This window comes from Ochotona curzoniae, unplaced genomic scaffold, assembly GCF_017591425.1.
Source record: "Ochotona curzoniae isolate NIBS_2020 unplaced genomic scaffold, NIBS_Ocur_1.0 contig_21, whole genome shotgun sequence".
NCBI lineage: Eukaryota > Metazoa > Chordata > Mammalia > Lagomorpha > Ochotonidae > Ochotona > Ochotona curzoniae.
In genome coordinates this window covers 11349712-11376591 of record NW_024465322.1, presented here as the reverse complement: position 1 = coordinate 11376591, position 26880 = coordinate 11349712, and the positions used below count along the sequence as shown (strand labels likewise).

Here is a 26880-nt window from a genome sequence, read left to right as displayed (position 1 = left end):
AAGAGTCTTTATTTTGTAAACTATACATAAACAGTAAAAAAGAAAATGCATTATACCTTAAATATTACATAAAGTCAACATTAAAGTTTTTATTCAGTGTGTAGAAAGTAAATGGAAAGAATCCACCAATTTTGCTTTCAATGAGTCGTATACTGGGAAATCAGTTGACCCATTGCTGAAATGAATGCTGTCAATGTGTAATACTCAACAGATTTTTTTTCATTTTTATTATGGGCACAAAACCATTGGTCTGATATACTTAAACATGATGGTGTGCCAAAATGTCTACACAATTAATTAACATGCTAACTTAACACAGCAATTAAAGTAATTTTTGCTACAGCTAAATCTTAAGTGTTGCTCTACACGATAATCATAAGCAAGTCCACATGGCAATTATGTAACAAGAGAAACAAAGGAAAGGACATATTCCATTTCTTCATTCCAGCAGCAGTACCTTTACTGGTATTCATTTGTTAATTAGGTGTACTTAAATATTACCTAATGTCCTATATTGGTATGCATGCTAAAATCGTTCTATTTCTATTTTTGCAAGGCACCATACAATACGTTCTCTAAGTTTCAGTACTATGAACAAAATTATGGTATTTTTCTAAAATTAAATGCGAGTTTGTAAAATAGGAAATAAAAGAATTAAAATTTTAAGTTTGATCTTGGGAAAAATATAAAAGGCTTATGAAAATATGATTTAAATGAACTTTTCCTTTACTTTCCTAATTTTAATTCTGTACCCTACCTTGCTGGTCAGAAATCTAGAAAGTTAAATAAATAAATCATGCTATTTAAGGATATTCACCAAAAAATCTATATGGCATTGTTATCCAAATTAAAATAAAACAATGAAGGATAACTAAACTTTTTAACTTTCAGATTCCATGGTTTTCTGTATTTGCCATTTTGTCAAACATTCTATCTCATCCAGCATGAAGTCAAAATTAAAATCTCTAAATGGAAAAGCAGTGTGAAGTTCTGAGTCCTCAGCTTGCCTTTCCAAGGGTGTGGTATCATCTTCATTCTCCCTGAATCATTCTATGGTTTGCAATATACTCACAGTTAAGGATTTTAATAAAAATCCTTGTACCAGGTCACTAGCAAGTTGCCAACTTAAATATTTCTCAGAAAAATAACATATGATTCCAAGCATTCACTGGCTGCCATTGTCTCTGGCAGATTAGCAAAGTTGGTTTATATGAAAAACGTATCATTACAACTCTCCGTGACTTCCTTTTGACTGGGTGGACTCTATGTGTATTTTTCCCCTACTGCATATAAAACCTCAAAAAAAAAAAAAAGATTCTTGTTTAAACATAAAGTTCTATAACTTTAGCTGCAGTATTTGAGACAATTATACAAAATATATGTGAGGTTTGGAATAATTTTATTTTGGGACAAGAATTACTTCTCAATAGGCTATCATTTTGTAAATATTAGAAATGTAGAATTTTTAATCTCAGCTGTCATCACTCAAATGTATCCATCATGGTCATCACCTTCGTCATCATCATCCCCTTCATCTTCGTCATCATCTTCAATTTCATCTTTGTCATTCATAATATCATCTTCTTCATCTTCATTATCAGTCCATTCATGGAAATCTCCACTTGCAAAATCTCCAGAGATCTCAAAATCTATAGCTTTAAAAGAGTAAACAATACTTTTACTTGACTGAGCTATGGGCGGATTGCTGAGAAAAACAAAATTCTGAAGAAAGTGGAAGAAACTAACAATAAAATTATAATTTGTTCTTCAGTTTACTTAACAAAGATAAAGATTCATTCCCTAGATAACTCTAAGATGAAGACTCCATCATTTGTTAACATCCACATGCTTCAGCAGTCATCTCTGAAGCTGTGCTGCTTACGATTCCTGCAAGGTGACAGCAATCACCTATTTAGATAAAAGTTACCTGTCAGACAAAACATGCCACCTTTCTGACAGACGAGCGGGGCAGGATACTGCACCATCCCGTTCAAAGATGTATGCTCTAAGTCCTGGAATATATGATACACTGCCTGCAAAAGGTCAAAGTGTGAACAACTTCAGTACTTTGAAATAGGGGAAGTATCTTTAATGAACTGCATGGGGCAATGCATTTTCAGCTGGAACCTTAAAATCAAGCAACCTTTTCTAGATGGAGGAAGACAGGATGCCAGCGAGCTGAAGTCGGGGGGAATGGTCTCTGAATGCTCACATGCCTTGGTTACAAGAAAGCAGAAAATGTGGGGAGATGGAGTTTCCCTCGAGTCCCCGGAAAGGAAGGCAGCCTACTGAGATTATGAAGACACCCTGGGGATATCTAGACATCTAAGCAAGACATCTGACGCAAGAACATTAGCAAGAATTTATTTCTATATCAATAAAAAAAAACAATACCATTGGTTAGTAGCTTTAAAAATATGTTAAAGGAGCATTTATAATTTAGGCAGATAATACTACCCTTGTATTTTGTCATGTGTTTACTTTTCAACTTCTCACATACTCATGTGTTTATCTTCTAGCATGCCTAATACACTAATATTACGATTATCTACAGCTAATTACAACACATACCACCAGGGGAACTCATTGAGATTTCCATCTTATGTGAACAAAATGTTTTCTATTAGCCAACTTTTATTAATAGTAACATGATAAGAAAATTCAGAAGTGCAAATCCAAAGCGATTTTCCTATCCACTTACATGACTCCACTCTGCAGAATTTTTATTACTCAGATACGAAATTAAAACTCTTATCCTACCATTGGCCTCACTGACAACTCAAGGAAGGAATAATGCAACTGCTTTAAACTACAAGTTACAAAGGCATGTTCTCTGTAAGTTAAAGCAGAGTAGGTAGCCACTGAATGCTATTTTCTTCCTAATAAAACCCAATCGCATGAGCCACAATGCTATTCAAAAGTTACAAAATAAGTAAATGTCAGACTAAGTATTTTATTTTCATTTATGATAATACGTGTTTAGTAAAAACACAACCCATTATTTCCTGCTGTATTTGTGTGGCAATGAATGTGTACCACTATGTGATTTGTCTGGTGACATTTCTTCACAATACAAAAATATTGACATGAAACCTGTATTCTGGAAAAATGTTTTCTGAAACAGAAAAGTTAACACAATAGAAAATTTTAAGTGCCTGAATCTGACGCCTGGCTTGATGCTTACATTATGTTAGGCTTACATATAAAATGCACATTCACAGAAAGAACTGAAATATTTACTATAATTACTCTTTAAACAGCCTACATTTTCCTCGCTGAAACAAGTGACGTGTTCATGTAAATGCAATGGAAGAAATTTTACTTCAAGAACATCTTGAGCTTCTTAGGAACTCTACCAATCCCCCTCCCCCCGCACTCTGCAATGAATTAGAGGGAGTCGGCTGGGGTCACGGCACACAGGAGGGTCTGCTGACTTGGATGAAAAGAACCTGTCACCTGAAAGGGAAAGATGCCTTATGCAAAATAGTTTGATTGTTAAGTAGGAAGAGTGACTAACTTCATTACCTCATGTATCTAAATTATGCAACTTACAGGCTCCCCATGTAAGTTTTAATATGCTGGGGTATTTTTATCAATCTTTCGATCACTCCTTTGATCACTATATGTCCTGTGATAGATTCATATTAAACATTTCAACAAATGAATAACGCTCTAAAGTGCTTTATCCTGTGTTACACAACAAACATTTCTCCTTACCACAATCTGTCACTCCATTTTTTCTAGACCCCATGACTTCATTTCCGTATCTGTCCACACACCAGCACTGCCCAGCACTGCCATGGCATTGTGTTGGCTTGTAGTAGCCGTCTTCATCACACAGGGGGATATACTGTCCTGTGAAACACACACAAATACACACAGTGGCTGAGGGTCAGTGAGGAGGCTGATGGCAAAGTGGATTCTCAGGCTTACAACGGAATGATGACCAGTGTATACATGCAACGTTCCAGCTGTAGGAGAAGCCAGGTGAAGAATGTATGACAATATACTCTCCTTGCAACTTGTTAGGAGTTTAACTTTCCCTTACATTGTTCTGTTAAAAATTGCATGTTGACAAGAATAAACAATTATTAGAGGTGATAGTTTACAATTTCTTTATAGGCAAATGTGGGTGAAATTTGAAACGATCCGTCTTTCACTTATCATATGTACCTGACCATTCAATTGTTTGCATATACAAGGCTGAATAATGAAAATAACTTGGACCATGTTTAAATTTCCCTAAAGTACATGGAGAACGAGTTTATCCTACCTATACAAGTCCTTGCTTTAAACATCATAGCCATCAATTCTTAAATTGTTGACCATGGAAAGAAATTTAAAGTTTCTGGTGATGTTTTCACTTCAATATTGTTCAAATCATTTGTCCTATCTAATAACTTTCCAAATGAACATTATATTAGGGTAATAAAACAGACATAATATCTTTCAATAGGTAAGATAATAAAAGCAAGTTTAATGGCTTTCAAAAAGTTCATAAATTCTGTTGCTGAGATTCTATGCAGTCCGTATTTGTTGGATTAATATTGATTTTATGCTGTTGTTTCCCTGGGCTTATTTATGTAGGCAATAAAGCTTTCAGCAGAGTGATGTATTACTCACCTAGGAGCCTCTTCAGCCCTTGCCGCTTCTGAATGTTGCTCAGCTCCGTCTGGCAAGGTGGGTCTGCAATGACATAAAACTGTTACCTCAAGGATTGCGGGGAGGCAAAGAACGTGTCATTCCTTTTCATTGCATGACTGTGGAAGACACATGCGTCGTAGATGGGTTACCAATGAGGACAAAATTAGACAGGTAAAGAGATGATAGACAAATGTGTGTCTCTATAACCTATTAAATCTATTCTTATGTTCACTCTCTTACCAATAATTTAAAACAGCATTTACTATAGCAAGTACACCAAAGTTCCAAGCTTGTTTTTCCTTGTTTTGTTTTTTAGTTTTCCTCCTAAATTAGCATCACAGTTATTTATACAATTGCTTCCTTGGTTTTCCAAAATGTATCACATTGCAGTTTTGGGATCTATTTCCCTATTCATACTTAACATAATTTTAACCGACAGGCTCTGTACATACAGCCTGTTCCACTTTCATTTACATTCCCTAAACAGAAAAGGGACAGCTCCCAACACTTGTCATGCCTACCTCTTCCAGAGTATGACAACACTTTCCTTGCTAGTGAATTCTTAAAAAGCGAAGTGATTTTGGAAAGTTTGGAAAACTAAAGTCATTTTAAAATCTAGCAAGTACTAATAGCTTTCTGGAGAATGCTGTGGTTCATTCAGTTCATTTAATAACATCCCAACACAGAACATTAAAACTCCATAGCATGGTGATAAAACAAAGCCATTTATTTTACACCACAGGCAAAGCAGATAGCAAATTACTTTTAATGACTACTTTTAATATCCGTATCCTCATCTCTCTGAGAGAACTATGCTTCTTGGTGGTTCATAATAGAAACCATAATGAAGTACATTAATACACAATATTAATTACTATTTTTATCTTGTCTAGCATGTTTGCATCCCTAGTAGAATTTTTTCCAACAAGCTTCTTTTGGCTCTACTATTTAACACTCAAATCAGATAAAAAGGCTAATCAAAAAGAGAGGGGCATAATCTGTGCTTCCTTTTGGTTATGAAGGAATAGATAATATTTGAATCTGTGGGTTTCTCATCTTTTACCTTGCTGTCTCTGGAAGCAGTAGCACCATTCATTGTTAGATATCAAACTGTCCTTGTATGTGTCACAAGAATTGAAGAATGCCTTGGTACATTGCTCATTCTTGTCGAGGTAAATGCTCCCGAGCTCTGACTGGTCCAACAGCAGGTCATAGTTTGTGTCAAGCCTGTTAAACATCCAACCAAGTGAATCCTTGCAAATTGGCAAAATACTGGTATCAAATCCTAAAGAGAAAGATAGCAACTGATTAGCTAAACATAAAAGATGTCACCAGGAAAAAGCAAAACAAGTTATCCTAACACCTGAACAAAATAGGCACCGACTAAGGGGTCAGAGGAGCAGGACTTGCAATTCATTCTGAGCACCTCGCTTCCAGTCACAGTGCACACACCCACATGCACCTCGCTTCCAGTCACAGTGCACACACCCACACGGACCTCGCTTCCAGTCACAGTGCACACACCACACGGACCTCGCTCTCAGTCACAGTGCACACACCACACGGACCTCGCTCTCAGTCACAGTGCACACACCCACATGGACCTCACTTCCAGTCACAGTGCACACACCCACATGCACCTCGCTCTCAGTCACAGTGCACACACCCACATGCACCTCGCTCTCAGTCACAGTGCATACACCCACACAGACTTTTCAGGACACTTGTGGGAAGTATTTGGACAAAAGGCACAGGATGGGCATTTGGTCCAGCAGTTAAGTCATCATTTAGGATGCTTGGGTTTCAGAGTGGGGGAGTGGATTGGATTTCCAGGTCTGAATGGAGATTCCAGCTTCCTACCAATGGGAACTCTGGGGGGGCGGGCCATGGGGACGGCTGCTGACACACCTGTGCTTTCTCGCCACCCACAGTGGGGTCCACGGGGACGGCTGGCACCTGGGCCTTCCTGTCACCCACAGGAGTGACCTAGGTCACAGCTTCTGGCTTTGGGTGGGAGCTGCAGATCTCACGCTATCTTTTAATCAGTCTCTTAGATGAATGACTTTTTAAAATAACCAGAACGCATCTATAAATATTTAGCCATTAATCCAGTGGCAATTAGTGATATATTTATATTGTTTTTACTTTATAAGCTTTTTTTTTTTTTACAAAATTACATTGTTAAGAGCATAACATATATCAAAACAATATTCTGTGGAATCATATTAATTTCATATTTCATTTACATAAATAAAAATACTATTATTTATGAAAACATAATACATAACAGATAACTTCTACATGGTCTGTGAGTGGTCTGAATAGTGTTTGGAAAACTAAATTCTATGATATACCTGTTTTGATGCAAGAAAAATGAAACCCATGCACATGGAGGTCTCCAATGAGCTCTCAAGAGGTGTGTTTTATGGGAAATCTATGCACAGATTTCAAATTATATGCACCAACATAAACTTCCTCTAATTTCACATTACATGAGCTCCTCTTTGCATTTTTATGTCCTTATATTTGGGAAGCAGAGAAATACAGAGTTTACGCCCACTGGCTCACTTTTCCAAATGTGCTCAAAGGCCAGCCGGGAAGGAACTGTGTCAAAGCAATGAGCTGGGAATTCAAACTTGGTCTCCCAGTTGGTGATAGGAAATCTGTTACTTGGCTCTCATTCCCACTTCCTAGAACTCTCATTAGCAGGGAGCTGGTAGGGTTGTGAATTTAATCCAGGCGACGCAGGCATCCTATTGCTTGGCAAAATTCCTGGTAAAACTACGATGCTTTAACATTTCACATACACCTATAGAACAAAGGGTGAACAATCACTGAAAAATGCAGTCAACTACACTGTTTTATTTCCCTGAAGGCAATTCCTTCATTATAAATATGCAACAACTGGAAGCTGCAGGCAGCATCAGCTAGGGGAGACCGTAGAGCAAGTGGAGAGATGTCACAACAATGTGTCTTCCAGTTCTGCGCCACGAAAGAGGGCTTGTTCCTGTTAGCCTTTGATCCTACAGAGCTCAGTGCCATAACTAGCATCGGGGGAATCTCAGAATTGGAAACCACTTGAGATGTTTTTCCAACAATTCTCATTTTTTTTCATGTGTATGAATTGTAACATGTGTGCTGCTTAATCTGTTTCTTATTTGCTGTTTCCCAGTAATTATAACTCAAGTAAATGGGCATAGAAGGGTGCATATGTGCAACTGAGGCAGTTACAGGAGTCTGAACGAATCTGGGCATTGATTTAACACTCCATGAATTCAGAGGATCTACTGGGAGGCCGCATAATTACTCCAACGGGGCTTCCAGGTCCATCACACCTGGACTCAAATCCCAGCTCTGCCACTAATTGTGTGATTTTGGGCTTTATCCCTAACCTTCTTTGACTATAAAGTGAGGTCTATACTCCTTAGTGCTAGGCCCAACCCAAAGGCTAGAAACTGGTTAGTTCTCCCTTTGGAAGCACCAGGACCTCTATGGGTGTCTAAGAAAAATGAAATTGCCAGAAACCTCAATAACTAGCACTAATGTTATAAGCAATAATCGGCACCTTTAACTGTAGTACTTAAAATAAGATGAGAAAGATCATCTAACAACTTTACAAACCTTTGTTTTCAAAAGAACAAGTTCCCTGCTATTCCTAGAAGGTTTCTAATTGCATTGAAAAGATTCACTGTTTTTAAGCCTTCTGATTCTAAATTCAATCGTCCTCACAATGTGAAGACAGCATGACACAAAGACAACTCTATCTTGCTGAGAAATTAGAGTGTATTTACCCTGAGGGTTGAAATAACTCTCTCATTTTCTCTAAGGGGAACATGTGAGTAAGGAAGCAAAAATAAGACATAATCTTGATCTGGTCCAGGCTGCTAATCTGAAATTTTACATATGATGCTGTATTCTGATGCCTTGTAAACTGAACAAAGGAAAGTTAACAGATTATTACTTTCAAAGAAGTGTATGTCCGCTATTGCAAAACTGTCACAAAGCACTTTGGTGCAGTCTTTCTGCTATTCACTTTTTGTACATTTAAATTACAAAACAAAGTATTAACTCCAAAAGATTCAAGGAATATTTATCAAAAAAAAAAGCCTCAATTCTTTTCATGGCAATGATAGTAGTAGAGATCCAATAACATAATCTACATCAACTTATTAATATAAATAAAATGCATTTTTAAAGTTGTGGTTCTTTTCTGGGATATTTCTGTTTCTCTTAGATAGGTCTAAACTAGATGCATGAAGCCTTTCCCTTTTAATAAAAGTATATTTACAATTAAAAAAATTGACAAGATTTCACAACTTGCTGAGTTTCTTAAGAAAGCTATTTAATTATTGACCTTCTTTTTGGTCCAACTGTTTAATGATTAAATACATGAACCAATGAAGATTCAAATATTCATCTCATTTTCTTGGCTATCGGTTGTTCAATTCTTTCTGCAAAGACTAAAATAATTTGGGTAGATAAAATTTCAGTTTTGTGTTATATTAGTTTTGAAGTTAAATAAATGTACTAAAATTATTAGTAGAAAAGTATTCTTTTCATTATATCTTAAGTTTTTAGCAAAGCAAAACAAAAGCTTGCCTAAGGTTAAATATATAGTAACGTTGATTTGACAACTAGTGAATGAAGTTAGGTAGCTGCTCTTTATAGATCTATATTCTAAACTGAGGGTACATTAACTTTGAAAGGCATTGTGCCAGCAAGTCTGGGCTCCAATCCTACCACTGCTACACTCTTTCTCTCCCAGACACTGCATTTCATCCAGTGACCATGAGAGCATCTCCAGAGAGCATGATCATTCAAAAAAGGGCAGATATCACAGATCTTCTGATGTTACATAATCTTCATGCACAATACACAATTAATAGACATAAAGGTAAACATGTATCTCAGAAACTGTATAATGGGGGCTATCATACCAAAGTATGCATATCTACTTCCGAATAAAGGATGGATTCCCAAGGAAGCTGTTAAATATGTCTTGATATTGGATGCTGGACTTGTAACACTCTATAGCTGCAGGGTCATGATACGCTTGAACAGCAGAGTGACGGACTTGTGACGCTGCTGAAGGACTATACCATGGTAATCATACAGGGGAACAGTGTGGGGGAAGGAAGAACGAAGATGATGGAAAGGGAAATCCCTGAGCCTCAAGAACTGTATCATGAAAAAGATAAATTAAAAAAAAAAAAAAAGAATCAAGGAATGCCTACGTTAAAAAAAAAAAAATTGTCAGGCCTGCGCTGTAGCCTAGCACCTAAAGTCCTTGTCTTGAAAGTGCCAGGATCCTATACAGGCCGGTTCTAATTCTGGTAGCCCCACTTCCCATCCTGCTCCCTGCTTGTGGCCTGGGAAAGCAGTCAAGGATGGCCCAAAGTCTTGAGACCCTGCAACCATGTGGGAGACCTGGAAGAAGCTCCTGGCATCGGATTGGCTCAGCTCCAGCCACTGCAGCCCTTTGGGGAGTGAACCATCAGATGGAAGATCTTCCTTTCTGTTTCTCCTCTCTGTATATCTAATTTGCCAATAAAAATAAAATGATTCTTTAAAAAAAGTGTTAAATGAAATAATGGAACACCTAGGTTAAAAAATGTGTCAAATTTGTTAACTCATCACTCAACAAACTTACTGAATCTCTCTGATGTGTCTTTCCCAGTCACTAAAGATCCTACGGTTAGAAAAAAAAAATCTGGCTTTTGTGCTTTGAGGGCTTACATTTTACATGGAAATGAGGGGAAAGATCTTGCTAGACAATTTGATAACATGGAGCAAAGCATGCTGCCAGACAAGTAACAGCAGCGTGAAGAGGAGCGACCTGCTCTGCGGTGTGGCTATTTCCTCAGGAGAGCGAGGAGACACTTGAAGCATGCCTGAGCCGCACACCGTGGGAAGTGAAAGAATGAACCTGCGGAGAGAACATTTCTAGGACAAGTGAGCCGCAAGTGAGAATCACTGGCCAGTCCCACGAGACATGACGCCAATCGGAGAAGCCCTGGAACGCCTCTGAGAGCCCAGAGAGGCCGGCGAGCTGCGACCACGTCACATTCCTTACATGGCCTAGCAGAATCTGTCCATCTGGCTTACAGGCAGAAAACAAATGCAGCAAGAGATCATTGACCATTCTGTGCTCAGCTTAAATATGATTTTTAGCTATGTAATTAATATATTCAACGCTATATAGTCTATAAAATGCTGTATAAGAGCATTAGGATAAAGGAAAACGAAGGATGGTGTAGATTATCTCCTTTTTACTCATTTAAACAAAGTGGGGGAATTACACCAATAGATAAAAGTACATATTACCCGTGCAAAGAAACCAATTTAGACTGTGAAAATATCACAAGCTGACATACATAAAAACAATGAAGCCTTGGATGACATTTACTGGGTTCACCCTCATAAAACCTATTACTTGGCCATTTTAAAATAGATAAACTCACAAGAAAATTCCACGATTCATAACAAACAAGTGAAGCATTTTAGGAACTTGATTCTACCTAGCTGTTACTGTGGGATTTATTCAACGCTGCCCTCATGCACTGAAGGAGACACAGACACCAGATGCTGGGAGGGTGACACCTTTGGCACCATTTGATCTGAAATGAGATGCAGCTCAGAGCTGATGTAACATACACTTCTCCTTTGCATTTTAGAATGGCAGATGTTGTCTCTTGAAAAAACTTAGTCTGTGTTTCAACATTCTTTTAAAATGCTTTTTATATTCTTTTCTCATTTTAAATAAAAATCAATCTTTTTACATAATATTAGCCAAATAATATAAAATAAAAACCTCAAAAATAAATGTAAAATGCCTATTTCAATTTCAGTTTCCATTTTGAAGGATTTTAAAAAACAATTGTGGATGGGCTGTCACAGTGCAATAAGGTTCCACTTGTGATGCTGGAATCACCTTTTCAAACATTTGTTCCAGTCCCGGCTGCTCTGCTTCCAATGCACCTGCTTTCCATCGCACTGGGGAAGGACAAGATGAATGCGTGGGCAGTACTATCCATGGGAGAGACTCGGGAGTTCCAGATTCCTACTGGGTCAGACCTGCTCCTAAGGCCATTTGATGAGTGAACCAGCAGATGGAATCTCTTTCTTTCCTTCCGTATCAGCCACTCTGCCTTTCAAATCAATAAGCCTTAAAAAGAGCTTGGAAAATCATACAGATGACAGAACTCTGCATGAATCCTGAGACTCATCTGCATTTGTTTGATTTGCCAATACTTTTTCTTGTCTCCTGATCCATTTCACAAAGTTACATTAGAATCAGCCGATCTTTCAAAGGCTAAAATTGGGGGAATTTATTTGTTTTAGATAAAAATCTAGTCACTCCACAATTCTTACATCTGCTAAATGTCATCCAATTCTTGGGTAATATTCTTTTTTATTCAACAGGAAGCTAAATGGTTTCCAAGGAGATACTATCTTTCCACATTTCAAGTTATGGCCAATTATTTCCATGCAAAATACTATGATTATGCTATAATAAACATGGGAGGATCTGCTCTGTTCTGAAGTAAGTTGCCAGAAGCAAGCATTTATCATGTGTAGACATCTTACTGCTTCTCTCCGGCCTCGGGAAGGCTTTGGTCTTCTTGGTCTGGCTTCCACTCTCATGGAGGGCCTTGAACCAGTCCCGTAACCTGTTTGCCACCTCTCTGAACTCCAGGTCACTGCATGCTAGAAGCAAAGAGAAACAACAAAAATACTGAAGAATAACAGCATGATACCAATTCTGTTACTCAAATTATTTCAATAAGCTGAATGTTATAGTGGCTAAAAATAATAAAATATCTAATTGCACTGCAAGGTTTTCAAAATAAAAATAAACATGTATTACATTGCAGTAAGAGGTAATGCAATGACATCATTTTATTTAACAAAGGAATACAACTAAAATAATTTTACTTTACTCCTTCCAGGCATAAAACGCTTAGTTAAAACTTCTAATTGATAATTCAGTACAAATTTTTGTCATAATATCTATATAATGAATCTTGTGATTAAAAGGTGGTAGTCAATCTGAGAAGATGGTGAATCCAAAATGTGTATTTAAAGTCACACTTAATAAACAAGTTATGAATCAAATCCTTCCTTCCTCTATCCAAACCATACAGAAATAAAAAATTATGAGCTTATACCGTCTGTATGAGGTTAATGTTATACTCTTACAGTTGTTAAATATGGAACAATATGAACACTATTATCTGATATTTGGAAGACTTTATCGCAAAACCGAATCTTGGAATTTGAACATTATTACTATATATAAGTACATTGTGTGTGTGTGTGTATATATATATATGTATATAAATAACTGCATTTTGTTATTATTAGTGAATCTACCAACAAGGGGGTTGCAAAAAGTCTCTGGAAAATGGAATTAAAATATAAGGTTATGTTGAGGCAGATTGTTAAAATCTGTGCACATAAGGGAATTTTAAAAAGTGACAAAACATGCATAGTAAAAAATGCAAGTATTTCAAAATAACTTTAGAAAAACTTTTCTAAATTCTATTTTTCTATTAAGTACTGTTCTACTCATGGAAGGTGTTTGTGAAGCCAGTTAAAATAACTCCAGTTAGGTAACCCAAATTAACCAAAGCAAGAAAGTGGGAGGGAGTTCCATTTTTCCTACCTTTCCTCAAAGCATTTATTATACATTTGTACCAATTTTAAAAACTATGTATGTTCAGATTGTTTAAAAAATAATTCTCGATGAACTAATGCTTAATGCTTGACTTCATAAGTTCTCTTCCACAAAGTTTTATCATGTAGATTCATCTTACTTTACAAGCACATGAATTGACACTGTGAAATCTTCACTCAACACCTTGGTAATATAGCCTACTTACAGCAAGGTTCCTACACTTACTGAGCTGTTCTTATTATGCAGGTGCAGTCTGAAATTATTAATCAAATTAAACTTTTATGCATTGAAATGGAACTGTAATCAAAATAAGGATAAAAATGTAAAAAGCAGAAAATACATTATACTTCCATTTCTGTAAAAAGGGAAGATTCATTTGTTTACATATGCCTAAAGTATCTCTGTAGATGCCACAGATTAACACAAATTCACCTCTATGGTGGTGATTATGGGTCAGGAATGTGGCAACACAGAAAACTTTTCAACATAGGTACTTTACTACTCTTAAAAGTTAAAACATGCTAATGCATTGCTTATTAAAGCAAACAGTAAAATGAAAAAAGCAAAGAGTTAAATTTATCTGATAAATTATCTGCTGAAGAATGAAATAAAGTACTACCACCAAGTAGTACTTAATATTAATAAACTTTAGCTCTGTGACACCGTGCTTACCATGCAAAGATGCTGCATGACTTTTATGAAGGTAGCTAATGCTTTTAAATAATATCATCATTTAAAAGTTTTTACTCAAATGTGAGACTAGCTATACTTCTACAATAGAACACCGTAGCTTATATTTCAATACAGTGTTACATGAGTATGGATTTACTTAGGGTTTTGGAAAATAGAATTAAAGAACGTACAAGGTTTTTTTCCCCTCACTTTCGAGATGCATTGGTCATTCTGTAGTATATTGTTAACTTCATGTTCATTTACATTTTCAGTTTCTCTCCCAGCTGTGGACTGTGTTTTCTGGCTCTGTATTTAAGGGCACTATAACAGAAGCGTAGCAGAGACTGATATGTGCAGAGGTGGAGACATACTGCAGTATGTCTGCATCCAGATCAAAGAAGGACTCCCAGTGAAATTGCTGAATAGATCCTGACAGTAGGATGCTGGACTCTCCAACATTGTCCATGCTCACAATGTCGGGAAACACCTCAATAGCGGAAAGATGGATGTATGACTGCTCATGCAGGACTATCCTTCTTAATTCTAGAGGAGAAATCTTTGGGGGAGGGAGGCAGGGAGAGTTTTGGGGAAAGGGATAGGAAATCGCAGAGTCTATGGAACTGTATCACTGAACTTGTTAGCATCATGCCTGAGCACCAGACAGTAGGGTGTCTTCTCTTCTGAAACTCATCTATCCATAGGAACATGACCAGGTGAATAGAATTGAAATGGAAACTGAAGGTAGACAACTCCATTTATTAATAATATTCGTAAACTCAAACACAAGCATATTAGCTTCTATTATAATGTTAGCTTGGTGAATTTATGCTTTCTTGTCCAAATCATAGGCATTTTGTGGCAAATCAGGTATTTGTAATTCAGAACAACTAACAACTCTAGAATAGCATCTTTTCTCTAATAAAATGGTATGGTGCATAGTGACATATATAAGCAACTGCCTGCAACGGACCAGGATGAGCCAGGCCAACTCCAGGTGGCAAAAGCTTCTTCTGGGTCTCCCACACAGATGTGAGGACTCACACGTTTAGGCCATGTTCCTTTATTCTAGGGTAGAAGTAGGGAGTTGAACAGCTAGCACAGGAAGCAGAGCAGTATCACAACTGGAGGCTCGACAAGCTGCTCACCACGCCCTAAAACGCCTATGTTTAAAGATTTATTTACTTGTATATTTGAAGGGTAGGACAGAGGAAACGAGAGAGAGTTCTGCTGTCCTCCAAGGTGTGTTAGCAGGGATGTGAACTGCAGACGCCTGGATTAGAACCAGCGCTCTGATGCAGAATACAAGCTGAAGTTTAATGAATAGAGCCACAGGTTCCAAACACACCTTATCTGAAAGGGATAATAAATAATGAACAATGATGGAAAGATTGCAGCACATTTAGTTTCTTCCATGAGCAAGTTCAGTTTCAGAAACCTCAACACAACTTATTTCTTAAAAATAATACTTTACATTTTAAAAGTTGCAAATGTCTTTTTTATTTCCCAGGATTTTTTCCAACAATTAATCCATTTAATTTAAAATTGGCAATGATTTATGTGAAATCACTGGGCCAATTGGTGATGCTTGCCAAGTCAGAAGCTTCAAACCACACACTTCCTGAACTTAATTAAACTTCATAAATATAAAATTTAATCAAGATATTTTGTAGCTATTAACTTATCATTTATTAATACTGTTTTTTTCTTTTCCCTTTGCATATTAGAGTTAATAATCTGCTCAAGACTCAAGCCTTTCCATAGGTTTCATATATTAAATAGATATGCTCTGCCTTTTATTATTAAAAATTAAAAAAAATTGAAAATTCTCCTCTTTCTCTTGCTGAAACTTCATTCTTAATGTTATATTATTAAAACATGGGGGCTTAAGGAAAATAACCAGGTTGAGGTGGGAGCTTTCACAGTACAATTCTTGGCCATATAGAGACCCCATGACTCCTCCCACCATGTCAGGATCCAGCAGGAGGAAGACCACCTTGAACCAGGAACCTGGCATCATTTAACAGACAGTAGATCTGATGTGGGCTCAACCTTAGAATGCCCAGCACCCAGAACTACAAGCGATACATTTCTGTTCATTAAAACATCTGCTGTCTGAGTTAAAACTGTTCCAGGGGACCAAGAAACACAGTAGCATACTTAAATGCAATATTAGTATGTATGTTTTACAGAATGAACACTGATGCCTTTGTGAGGGACACGGACTGAGGTGCAAGCACAGAGTTCCAGGCTGCACGCACTGAGAAAGTCCAAATTAGGTCCAGCATGTGCACTCTCATGCAGCACTCAGGATACCAGGAGGTTTGCTTTTGTTTCCCAATAGGCTGAGAAAATTAACTCCTATCTCAACCAAGCAAGCTTTGTTTTTTTTTTTCACAATCACCAATATTTACTGAGAATTTACAGTGTGTAGGGCACAACAGAGCATACAGGAAAACACTGTCCCTGCTCCTAAGGAGCTTGCATTCACAAAGAAAAAAAAATACACTTCTTTTAAAATAGCATTGCTGTTTGGTACTCTGCAAATTACTGAGCAAATATTTAACAAGGGGAGCTCTGGGTACACGTCCATCATTATTTAAAGAGAAGAGGAAGGATTTGAAAGGCACACAATGACAGACAATTCAGCATTAGTAGAATTCACTGGGAAATAAACGCAACCTTATCCATGGAGGAAAGACTTGCTGCAGCAGAAGATGAGGGGAAAAGTGTGGGCATGAGTAAAAAAGGCATGGGATCCTACCCTGAATGGAGCCAGCAAGCGCACACACCCTTGTCCTTGTACATGGCCACTAAACAGGAACGGCCAACTGTTGGGGGCTAAGGAGCTAACAGCACTTGTTAAATTGAGCAGTAAGAGGAACTGGGCTTATGGCTACAGCGGAAGCACAGGCTGAACTTTTAACCCTGCAAAGCACCTGCACTAAGCAGAACTAGGCTCAGCTGTATGCACCCGGGATCAGCTATATGCAATTGCTTGGCTAAAGGACTTTGCAGGAAAGGTATATAAGGTGAGGTGGAGGAGTAATAAAGAGGAGACTTATACGAGAGACTTCATCCATCATTGGTCTCATGAACCAGACCCTCTCCCTGTCCACATTTCTGGCTCTGCTGGCCGGAGCAGTCAGCAACAGGCAGAAGGCTTAAACAAAGAAGGTAATCTAATACACTCATGACATTGAAAGGCTAAAGGACCAAAATCAAAGGCAAGAATAATAGGAAATTCTTAAATTACAAGTCATTTGGAATCACAAAACTTAGTGATTTCCACCCAATGTACTGTTGGGCCGAGATCATTTGCAGTTCACATTACACTATTTATAAAGTTACCTGATGTTTGCTTTCATTATTTTTACAACATTCATTTTATTTGTATTTAGATGTTTTAGACAACCTAAGAATAAATGTAAAAATGAATTGCTTGATATCCATGGCTTCATATGTATTAGGCACAGCAGTAAAACAAAACCCACGTATTTAACTTTTTCGTTCATTTTTGTGATTCTTTGTGGATATCTGCATAACATGTATGTGCTGTAAAAAGTAGTTAAGTGAGAAACAACTGCAGATGATGGCTAGCTTTGTTTAATGTCTTATGAAACTTTCATGAACAATCCAGGCATAATTGTTAAGAGCACACATATTAAGTTCATGCAAGTGTAATAAAAGCTTTATGAATGCACTTTTAAACTACTTTATACCTTTTCATGTGAATTAGTCTTGGTTCTGAAACTTGGCTCAAGGAAACTACATTTTTGGAAATTTCTTCCTCATTCCCTCCTGGTAGCTAATGGGTTTCACTGAGTTCTCAACAGTGCTTACCATGGTAAATACTATTTCCAAATATCTTATATTCCCCTCATTACTCCTAACTTGACCCACCCCCAAAAACTATTCTGAGGGATGGTAGGTTAGTTGGGAAAAAATGTGTTCCATTTAAGATTATTTCTTTCCTAAAAATCTCACTTTGAAAATCAGTACAGACCTTGTCATGGAGGGATGTGTAGATTGGAAGTGGCTCTTACTGCTACCCAACAACACTTCAGGGGCACCAGGTGCAAATTTAGGTATGTCTTCAAATCCTCTTGGCACAGCCACACACACATCTTAGCGAATTATGCCTTACGAAGGATTATTCCAGTCTGAGGTTTTTATATATTAAAATATCATCAGCATTTTAAATGATAAATTATGAAAGTGAAACAGAGTCCTCAGATTTCCACGAATCATGAACTTTCTTAACATCTTTATTATTATTATTATTATAATTTTATGATAGAGTTCCATAGGCCCTGGGATTTCCCTTACCACCCACCCCAAGTTCTCAATTGTTAACCATACAATTTTAATAAAACATAAACTACAATTTCTCTAAAGAATGAACACTGATGTTTTCTGAGGAGCCTAAGATGGTGTTTGGCACTGATCGCATTTTGTTCAGACATGAGGGAGCACAAGGTGAACAGATGCGTTTCCAGGCAGGCACCCTGGCAATAGTAACTCATAATTCATTATATTCTGACAGTTGGTGGCATTTGAGTTTCTAAAATGATCTCAATGAAAAGTAGGAGCAAGAAGGGAGAGGATAACTGACAGGGTGTCATTCCAGGCAAGCTGTTTCAAGGATATGATTTATATCATTTTGGAATATTGTCCTGCTAACCACAGAAACATGCGTTTTGTCCTGAGGACAGGAAGAGGAGGAACATGAGCCTGTGTCTGGACTCTGGAATCACTCTCGTCATGACTCCAGACTTAGGCTGACTTTTCCACTAATGAAACATGGCAAGAAAGGCTAACTTAGCCATGACATTTAGCTATAACATAACCAAAAAGGCTACAAAGGTATTTCAAATGGTTTGTTGAAAATGAAATGATAGAGACCATTATGCTCAGTGAAATTAATCACAAAAGAACAAATACCATATATTCTCTCTTATATAAGAAAATCAACATGGAAGGTATAACTTCAATAATCCGATCCATACTGTTTTTTTGTTTGTGTCCATTTTTTGGCTGTATCCCATGTCTTTTGCTGTTTTTTTATTTCGGTTATGTTTATTCCAAATAATTTCTTTTCTCTTGTCAAATTCATCACTGGCTCATGGATTACACCGTGGCATCGTTTTTCCCGAGACTTTTGCGTTTCCTTTTTGTCACCCATGTGCTGGTTACTCAGTGGTGCGTTTTTTCATGGTGCTGTAATTTGTTATTGTTGTTGTTGTTGTAACTCATACCAGTTGTTGACCTTGTTTCATGGTTTCTCAATTATGGAAATGTATAGTGATGGAGCACCGCGATCTATCATATACAGATGTGGGAGAACAAAGGAACATGCATCCCTGCTTTCAGATGAAAGACGAATTCCCAATGAAACTGTTGGACATATGTAGACAATGGGATGCTGGACTGTTTGACTTTGTACCGACAATGTTGGGGTACACTTAAATAAGAGACTGATAGAATTATGATTCCTTATGAAGGACCAAATCATTGCAATATAATGGAGAAAATCTGTCTGGAGTGGGAGTTGGGGGGGAATCCCAGTCTATATGAAACTGTACCACATAATTCAAAATTCAAAATAAAAATATATTTAAAAAAAGAAAAAGAAAAGATGTAAAAATTCTTAAGTCAGAAATTAGACTACTGACAATAGTTTCTTCCACAAATATCTGATCTGAATAGTCCAATTATACTGAAAACAAAGAGTTTCAGAATTATTGCATAGATGGATGAATAGATGCAGGGACAAATCAATGGAAAACACAGTGTTAAACTGTTTTTTAACTCCCCTTGCCCTTGAAAAATTCTTTTGATTGATGTGGCAATTTTAGATATCTATAAATAAGTTTTATAATCCACACATTTTACAAGTACAACATTGAAATCTTAGCAGGTTTTCTTTCCTACTGGGTCATAATTTTATTGGCATATATATTTATGGGGAGTAAAAAAAATAGGTCTAACTGATTTTATAGATGAGGCAAGTAATTCCGTTCTATTCAGATTTCATCATAGCTGATGGACAGGCAGATTAATCTTTCAAAGCAAAAGACAGTAGGGGTTGTAGAAGGTGAGACAGTAATCAAAAATGCATATTTAATCAGATGAGTTCCATTCAGGAACCTGCCAAGAACTGCTTTAACTCTTGCATAATATCCATGGATGGCATGCCTGCTATGAAAACCAATTCTAGTAGCCATTACAAGAATTACTGCAGGGTAAGAATGAAGACAGAAGTTCAAAGGTTGCTCCATTTGGCAATCAAATGAAATAATAGAAGATGATTGGGCTTGGTAAGAGAAGCAAATGGCTACAAATCGTGTAGCTGATATTGAGATAGCAGAATAATAATGAAACCTTATAAATACAAAAAACACAATTAATTGGAGATAAGTTTTTCTTCACAGGAACAACTTCAGTGACAATAAATCTAAAAACAAAAATAAGTTCTGATGCTTTAATCCTAGAAAGCTACCATAAAGGTTTTTTTTTTTATCTATTCCCTTTATTAGGCAGCTTTTATAGTTTAAGAATGTGAAGGCTATGTTTTTATCCCTTTCTGTTACATTATTATTAAAGAACAAGGAAACACTAAAAACAAATATGAGAAAGAGTGAGTTGCTAGTTAACAAGAAACCAAAGTGGGTATTTATGATGCCACATGCAAATGTTAAGCGGATTGATATCCAGTATCCAGATCAACACTTCCTCACAAGTTTTCCAAGTAACTGAATCTCTACCTGCTGTAGAGTGGACTCCCTGTTCCTATGTTCTAAATACAGTGAATTACTTCATGTTTAAAAAGTTTATTGGAAAAGTTACATTGATATTTGAATTTTTTAATAAATTCATCTATTACCCCCCCATGTTTTTATGAGCCACTGAATAAATTTTGATTTTGTTCATTTATATTTAGGAGTCCTCTTATTGCAGCAGTTTAACCAGACCAAGAAAGATTACATTTTTTGTCAAAATTCTAACGCCTATGTTGACAGTAATTTAAGCATCAGAGAACACGGGCAATGCCACTATAAAACTGTAGGAAGTCACCAGAAAGACAAATCCATTGGTAACAATTTAAAAAATGTGAATATACCACGTTTCTGTGGTGGATGTCCACTGCATCTGCATCCCTTGTTTCTTTTTTTTTTTTTAGATTAATTTTTATTATTTTTATTGGAAAGGCAGATATACAGAGAGGAGAGACAGAGAGGAAGATCTTCCATCTGATAATTCACTCCCCAAGTGAGTGCAATGGCCGATGCTATGCCGATCCGAAGCCAGGAGCCTCTTCTAGGTCTCCCACGCGGGTGCAGGGTCCCAAAGCTTTGGGCCGTCCTCGACTGCTTTCCCGGGCCACAGGTAGGGAGCTGGAAGGGAAGCGGGGCTGCCGGGATAGAACCGGCGCCCATATGGGATCCTAGACATGCAAGGCGAGGACCTTAACCACTTGTGCCACCGCACCGGGCCCATCACGTTTCTTGCTTTGTAACACGGGCCATATGGAAATGATGGCTCTTGGCGATTGGTCCCTGGACTCTTGATTTTTTTTCCAGTGTATGCTGTGATCCAGTACCTCAAAAGCCCACTAAAATCAAACTCAAGTTTATACATGTGCATTTATTTTTAAAACAGTGTAAAAAAGAGTTTTTAGCAGTTAGCACCTACCTGGTTTGCACAGTCAAACCTTTCCAAACAGGTGCTATATATTGTTACATGTGGTCTTACAATTAAAAGGTGACCAGCCACTGCTGTCCACTGAAATTCTCAAATGGGGAAGTCCACTTACACACATCAGTTCCCTGCCCAATGCTGTCTGGCCTGTTCCCTTGTCCTGTTCTCTTTATTACAGATAACCCAAGGCCTACCTAATGCTCTTCACTGTCTCCTGCTGTAAGGGCTTGTCCTCTCCTCTGCAAGCTCCTTCTGCTGTTTCCCTAAAGACTTGCTTATCACTGCCTCTAGTAGCTGTGTCTCTGCTTTGTACAACACCTCCAAACCTCTGGAAACTGCTAACATATGTCCAGCAGATTTTTATCAATGTAGTAGAGTCTTCAGAACCCTGAGCTATTTAAACTTAAAATGGTGGATGCTAGCTCCCCAATAATTTTCCCATTGTTTTACAATTGCAGAGTTTGAATCCTATTCCAGAGTATGCCTCATCTTTTAGAATTAACTCCATTTTCTGGGCCAATGCATTTCAGAATGAGGGTGCAGAAGATACAGGAATGTGAGTCCACTGGGGACTTTCCTTTCCTAATGGTAGTTACCGGTGCTTCCTCCATGGTCTCTGGAACTGGAGAAGCCCATGCTTTGTTGTATATTTCCTTGGGAAGAATGTTGAACACACAAGAGCAGAAAGGCCAGACTCTGTGCCGTGGTTACAATATTTACTGAATCCCTCAAACTTGAACACCTCTCTCCAAATAGTGTGAAAAACAATAAATCCCATTATTTGTACATGTTTTGATTTGACAGTTCATATTCTTGCTGGGAGAATTACCCTAATTTGATATACTTTGCAAAAGTTGGATTCCCACTGGATAAACAAATTAAACCTACTCTATGAAGCTGAAAATACAAAAATAACAATATTAATCTCTGAAAGAATGGAATCATTTAATTAGGCAAGACTACGGAATAATCATTCGGCCTTGAAATATTTCATTTATTCAGACATTGTACTGTGCAGTCTATTTTACACTTACAAGAAAGCTAAAGGCTTCAAGTACAGATGAGCTATGGAAATAATAGAAATCACTCTAATGTGATTAATAAAGTAGGTAATCAAGAACCCATTTGATGAAGAATTCAATTAATGCTAGATTTGACTTCATGCTACCTTTTATAATGGATTCCAATGTCATTCTGCTACGTTTTCTGACATACAAAAAGTATAAGAACTGCATTATGATTTAAATATTTTACTACAAAGTTTATTATTACACATCACAAATATGACTTTAACAGTCTCTCATAACTTGTAATGATATTTTTCCATAGGAACATTGTAATACACATTGACACTGAACTACACCTTGACCTGTTGACTTAAAAGCTTGCTTTCCTTCCTTCCTTCCTTCCGTTTGTTTGTTTCTTGCTTTCTTTTCCTTCCTTCCTCCCATCCTCCCTTCCTCCTTCCCTCCCTTCTTCCTTCCTTCTTTCCTTCCTCTTTTCCTTTCTTTCTTTCTGATGCAGTTTCATGGGCTCAGGAATTTCCCATATCCCCTCTTCGTAATTCCCCTCCTCCCACTGAGTTCCTCTATATTATTAAAACAGTTTAGACTTTCAAATACAGTTACAAGTCCACCATTCTATTTAAGTGTACCCTGACATTGTAGGTTTAGACAAGGGTCCAAAATCCAGCATCCTATTGTCAAGCATGGTCTGCTGGAGTCTGCCTGAAATGGGTGTGGACGACACAAAGGTGTGAAGAGAACAACTCCCCTGTAGGCAAAGGCCAGGAGAAGCTTCCAGCTGTGTGACAGGGCCTAGCAGATGTTTCTCCAACCACCTTGATTCAATCTCATCTCATTTTGCATGGACATTCAACCACCCCGCTAGGCACTGTGGTTTGCACCTGTGAGATGGGTTTTGCAACCAATGCGAGCTTGGGAGTTAATGTCGATGATCATGTCTTGGTGAATGGGCCGTTAACAATTTGGACACAGAGGTACAATTAACCCCATGCCATTTCTGGATACCTTATTGTGTGCCTACACATTGACCCAGAATCTGGCACAGACAGACAGTGCAACTTCAATATGATTTCTATATTTTTATAATTTTTATATTTATATATTTTATAATTTTTATGTTTCTAGGAGCGATGTAACAATAAAATACAATTTTTATCTCAATGCATTCCTTTTTAAAAATCTTCTTTTCTCTAAGTTTATCTAATCCTCCACTTCTTAGTAATCTTTGTGTATCAGATTGAGCTATATCTGACCTGTCATCCAGCCCTGGGTGAGGGTTTGTTGTGGTTTGATCATGGTTTGAACATGTTCCTCAAGTGCTAAAGTATTGAAATATACTTTGTAAAGATAAATTCATCTGACAGAGTAACAAAAACGGGGGAGAGAAACAAAGAGATCTTGCATCTGCTGATTCACTCACCAAAGGGCCACACTGGTCAGTGCTGGACCTGACCAAAACTCCAGGAACTCCAGCTGAGTTCACATGTGGATGGCAGGGATGCAAGTATTCCCAGGAGTGCCAGAAGGAAGCGAGATTGGCAGTGGAGCAGGAGAGATAGAATTGGGATGCAGGCATTGCTGGTGAAGTCTGACCAACGGTGTCACCAAACTGAACTCTAATGTTTTGCAATTCAATGACTGATTTCAGACACTGAGATTTAAAATCCCAACCCACGGTGGTGTTTGGAGGAAGACCCCAAGTAGAGACCAGTATTGTGGTGTTACCTCTATGGATGAATCTTCATGGCTTCATGAGAGATCACAGCGCATGCACTGGTTACCAATCTCTTGCAGTTGGGTCCCTGAGACCTTCTTAACTCATCTGTTGATAAGGAACTAGTAATTCAACTTATTAGGATTAATTATAAGTGAAGGTTTCCATAAGACATAATCTTTGACAAGACATTGACTATATAAGTGCTTTGTAAGATGATTTCTAGGTGTTGAAAGGGAAATGGCAAAAGGGAATTAGAGAATTGCTGTTTGCTTGATGAAAGCTGTGTACAGTCATTGGGAACAACTACGTGATAAGCACCCAGAGTGGCAGACATGATGACACTTAACAGAATTAAACAGTATATATTAATAGATGTCTTTATCATTCTGTGCCCTTGGATTCTCCAATTTCCTAGCACAGCAAGTTCTACTGTGGTTATGATAAAAAACAATATTCTATATATAACAGAAAACTATGCTCAGTTGCCACTTAGTACTGTCACAGGGGAGAGGAGGCCTAGGCCGGTAACTAGGGAAAACAATGGCAGAACCCATACAAGTATCAGGCTCTTACATCAGAAAAAAAGTCTTCAGTTTTCCCAAAATTATTGGCTGTATTTCCAACAATTTCATTCTCCCACACATTCTAAATATTGTAGAACTTAAGTTACGTGTAACTTAATTTTTGTGAGTTCACAATACAAAGATGAGTCATAATTTGTAGGTTCCGAGACATCATCTATAATTTCTCCAAATGACAATAAATGTTTATATACCAGGATTTTCAGTGTTTCCTTTGTATTCAATTAGAAAAATGACATGATTTTCTAAACACAATTTAGCCTGGATTTATTCAATTTTGTCCCAACATTTCTAGAGGAAAAATATTTATTATCAGCAACACATAGGGATTAGATGCTAGTGTTGCTTATCATATTATGTGGGCAACAATTTTTCTCAGTTATTGCTCTACACCGGGAGCGCTATAATAGTATCATATTACTTATCTCCCAAGACACAGGGATTATTTTTATCACAGGACTTAATCATATTTTCAGGATAAAAAGCTTTCTCCTTGACATTGTAGTGGTGGGAAAGTGATTATTCTGCATGGCAGAAGTGCAAAATAAGCACTTGTATTGGTAGATTTTTCATTTTATCACACTGAAACAATACTATGCCTACAAAGCAGCTCTCGTTGCAGGAATTGTATGTGGTGTCTTTGAATGAAGAAAGTTCTTCCATTAACGATTGCTTGTCAGTCCACTCAACTTGTTCTTAATGGCTGGGATTCCACAGGAGCAGGGTCATCAGAGTGGTCAGAACCATTCTGAAAAGAAATACTTCTCTTGGTATTGCTGATGATATCATGCTTCTCGGTTAAACACTACTTGGATCTGAAATACTGGAAATCCAGTGAAAGTGTTTATTTCTGACATTTTTCAGTAAGTTTATACTGTTGAGGGTTACAAGATGATTCAAAAAACCGTCGTTGTAAAGAAGTATAGTGGCACTCAAAGCTAGCCAGAGGGCAGAGGATGTGTCTGTTTGCTACCACCCCATTTGCATTCATAAATAAGACTACAATTTTCATACGAATATATTTAGGTCAAATGGACTGCTTTAATTGTCCCTTTGTCCCTCCTTGCTAATTCTGGAATTTACAGCTAGAAAATCGGTTTAAACAAACAAAACTTAACAGTTATTATTCTCCTGTCCCTTGAAATAAGCATTTTTGAGAACTTCAGTTTGGCAACCACGTGGATTTTAAAATGTTCACAACCCCAGGGGAAAATTTCCTGGCACAGCAGGCTTAGCCAGTATTCCAGAGAGGAGTGGGAATTCCAGTCCTGACTATTTGCCTTCCAGTTTGGCTCCCTTCAATGCCCTTGGGAAGGCAGCTGAAGATGTCCCATGTGTGTCAAGGATCCCGTATCCATGTGGGAGACCCTGATAAGAGTCCTTCTGGCAGAGACCGGATTCAGGCCACCCTTTTGTAGGCAGCAGGACAGGAAGAAAAATGAGAATTCTCTCCTGTTTCTCCCTAATTCTGACTTTCAAATAAATACAGCTTTTAAAAGAATAATCCCATACTGCAATTCTCTGAAGTAACACAATGGAAACTATTATTTTATTTATTTTTTTAAATGACCAAGTTATTTTGTCATTTGTAAAATAAATTTAGCGGGACCCTATGTACAAGAAATTCTTCTGTTTAATACTTGGCTGCTTTGGAGTTATAGTTTCATAGTTTATTTTATTATTTTTCTCCATTCTTTTTATTCATTTTTTAAAAATTTAATACCGTTTACATAGTTGAAAGGAATGCATGGCCATGTGAGTCTCTGATTAGGGTAGGGAGGGTCCAGGTGTGCAGGAAAGTGTGTGGGACACTGGTTTCAACGTTTTTTCCTCCTGTGTCTGCAGTGGGAGAAGCAGAAGACACTC

The 26880-nt window shown here is 37.5% G+C and overlaps 1 protein-coding gene across 5 annotated transcripts in view; it reads right to left on the bottom strand.

Annotated features, from left to right (window-relative positions):
* Positions 1-1437: 1437 nt before the first annotated feature.
* The window catches only part of SPOCK3 (SPARC (osteonectin), cwcv and kazal like domains proteoglycan 3), a 117282-nt gene continuing 91839 nt past the window's right edge, over positions 1438-26880 (bottom strand). For 4 of the 5 annotated variants that reach the window (XM_040971422.1, XM_040971423.1, XM_040971426.1 and 1 more), the window contains 5 exons: positions 12232-12351; positions 5708-5929; positions 4624-4686; positions 3718-3855; positions 1438-1655 (listed from right to left, as the gene is read on the bottom strand). In XM_040971422.1, coding sequence (XP_040827356.1) covers positions 1486-1655; positions 3718-3855; positions 4624-4686; positions 5708-5929; positions 12232-12351 — 713 coding nt within the window. In that variant the 3' untranslated portion in view covers positions 1438-1485. The remainder of the gene's footprint in view (positions 1656-3717; positions 3856-4623; positions 4687-5707; positions 5930-12231; positions 12352-26880) is intronic. The other variant, XM_040971424.1, reaches the window with a different exon arrangement.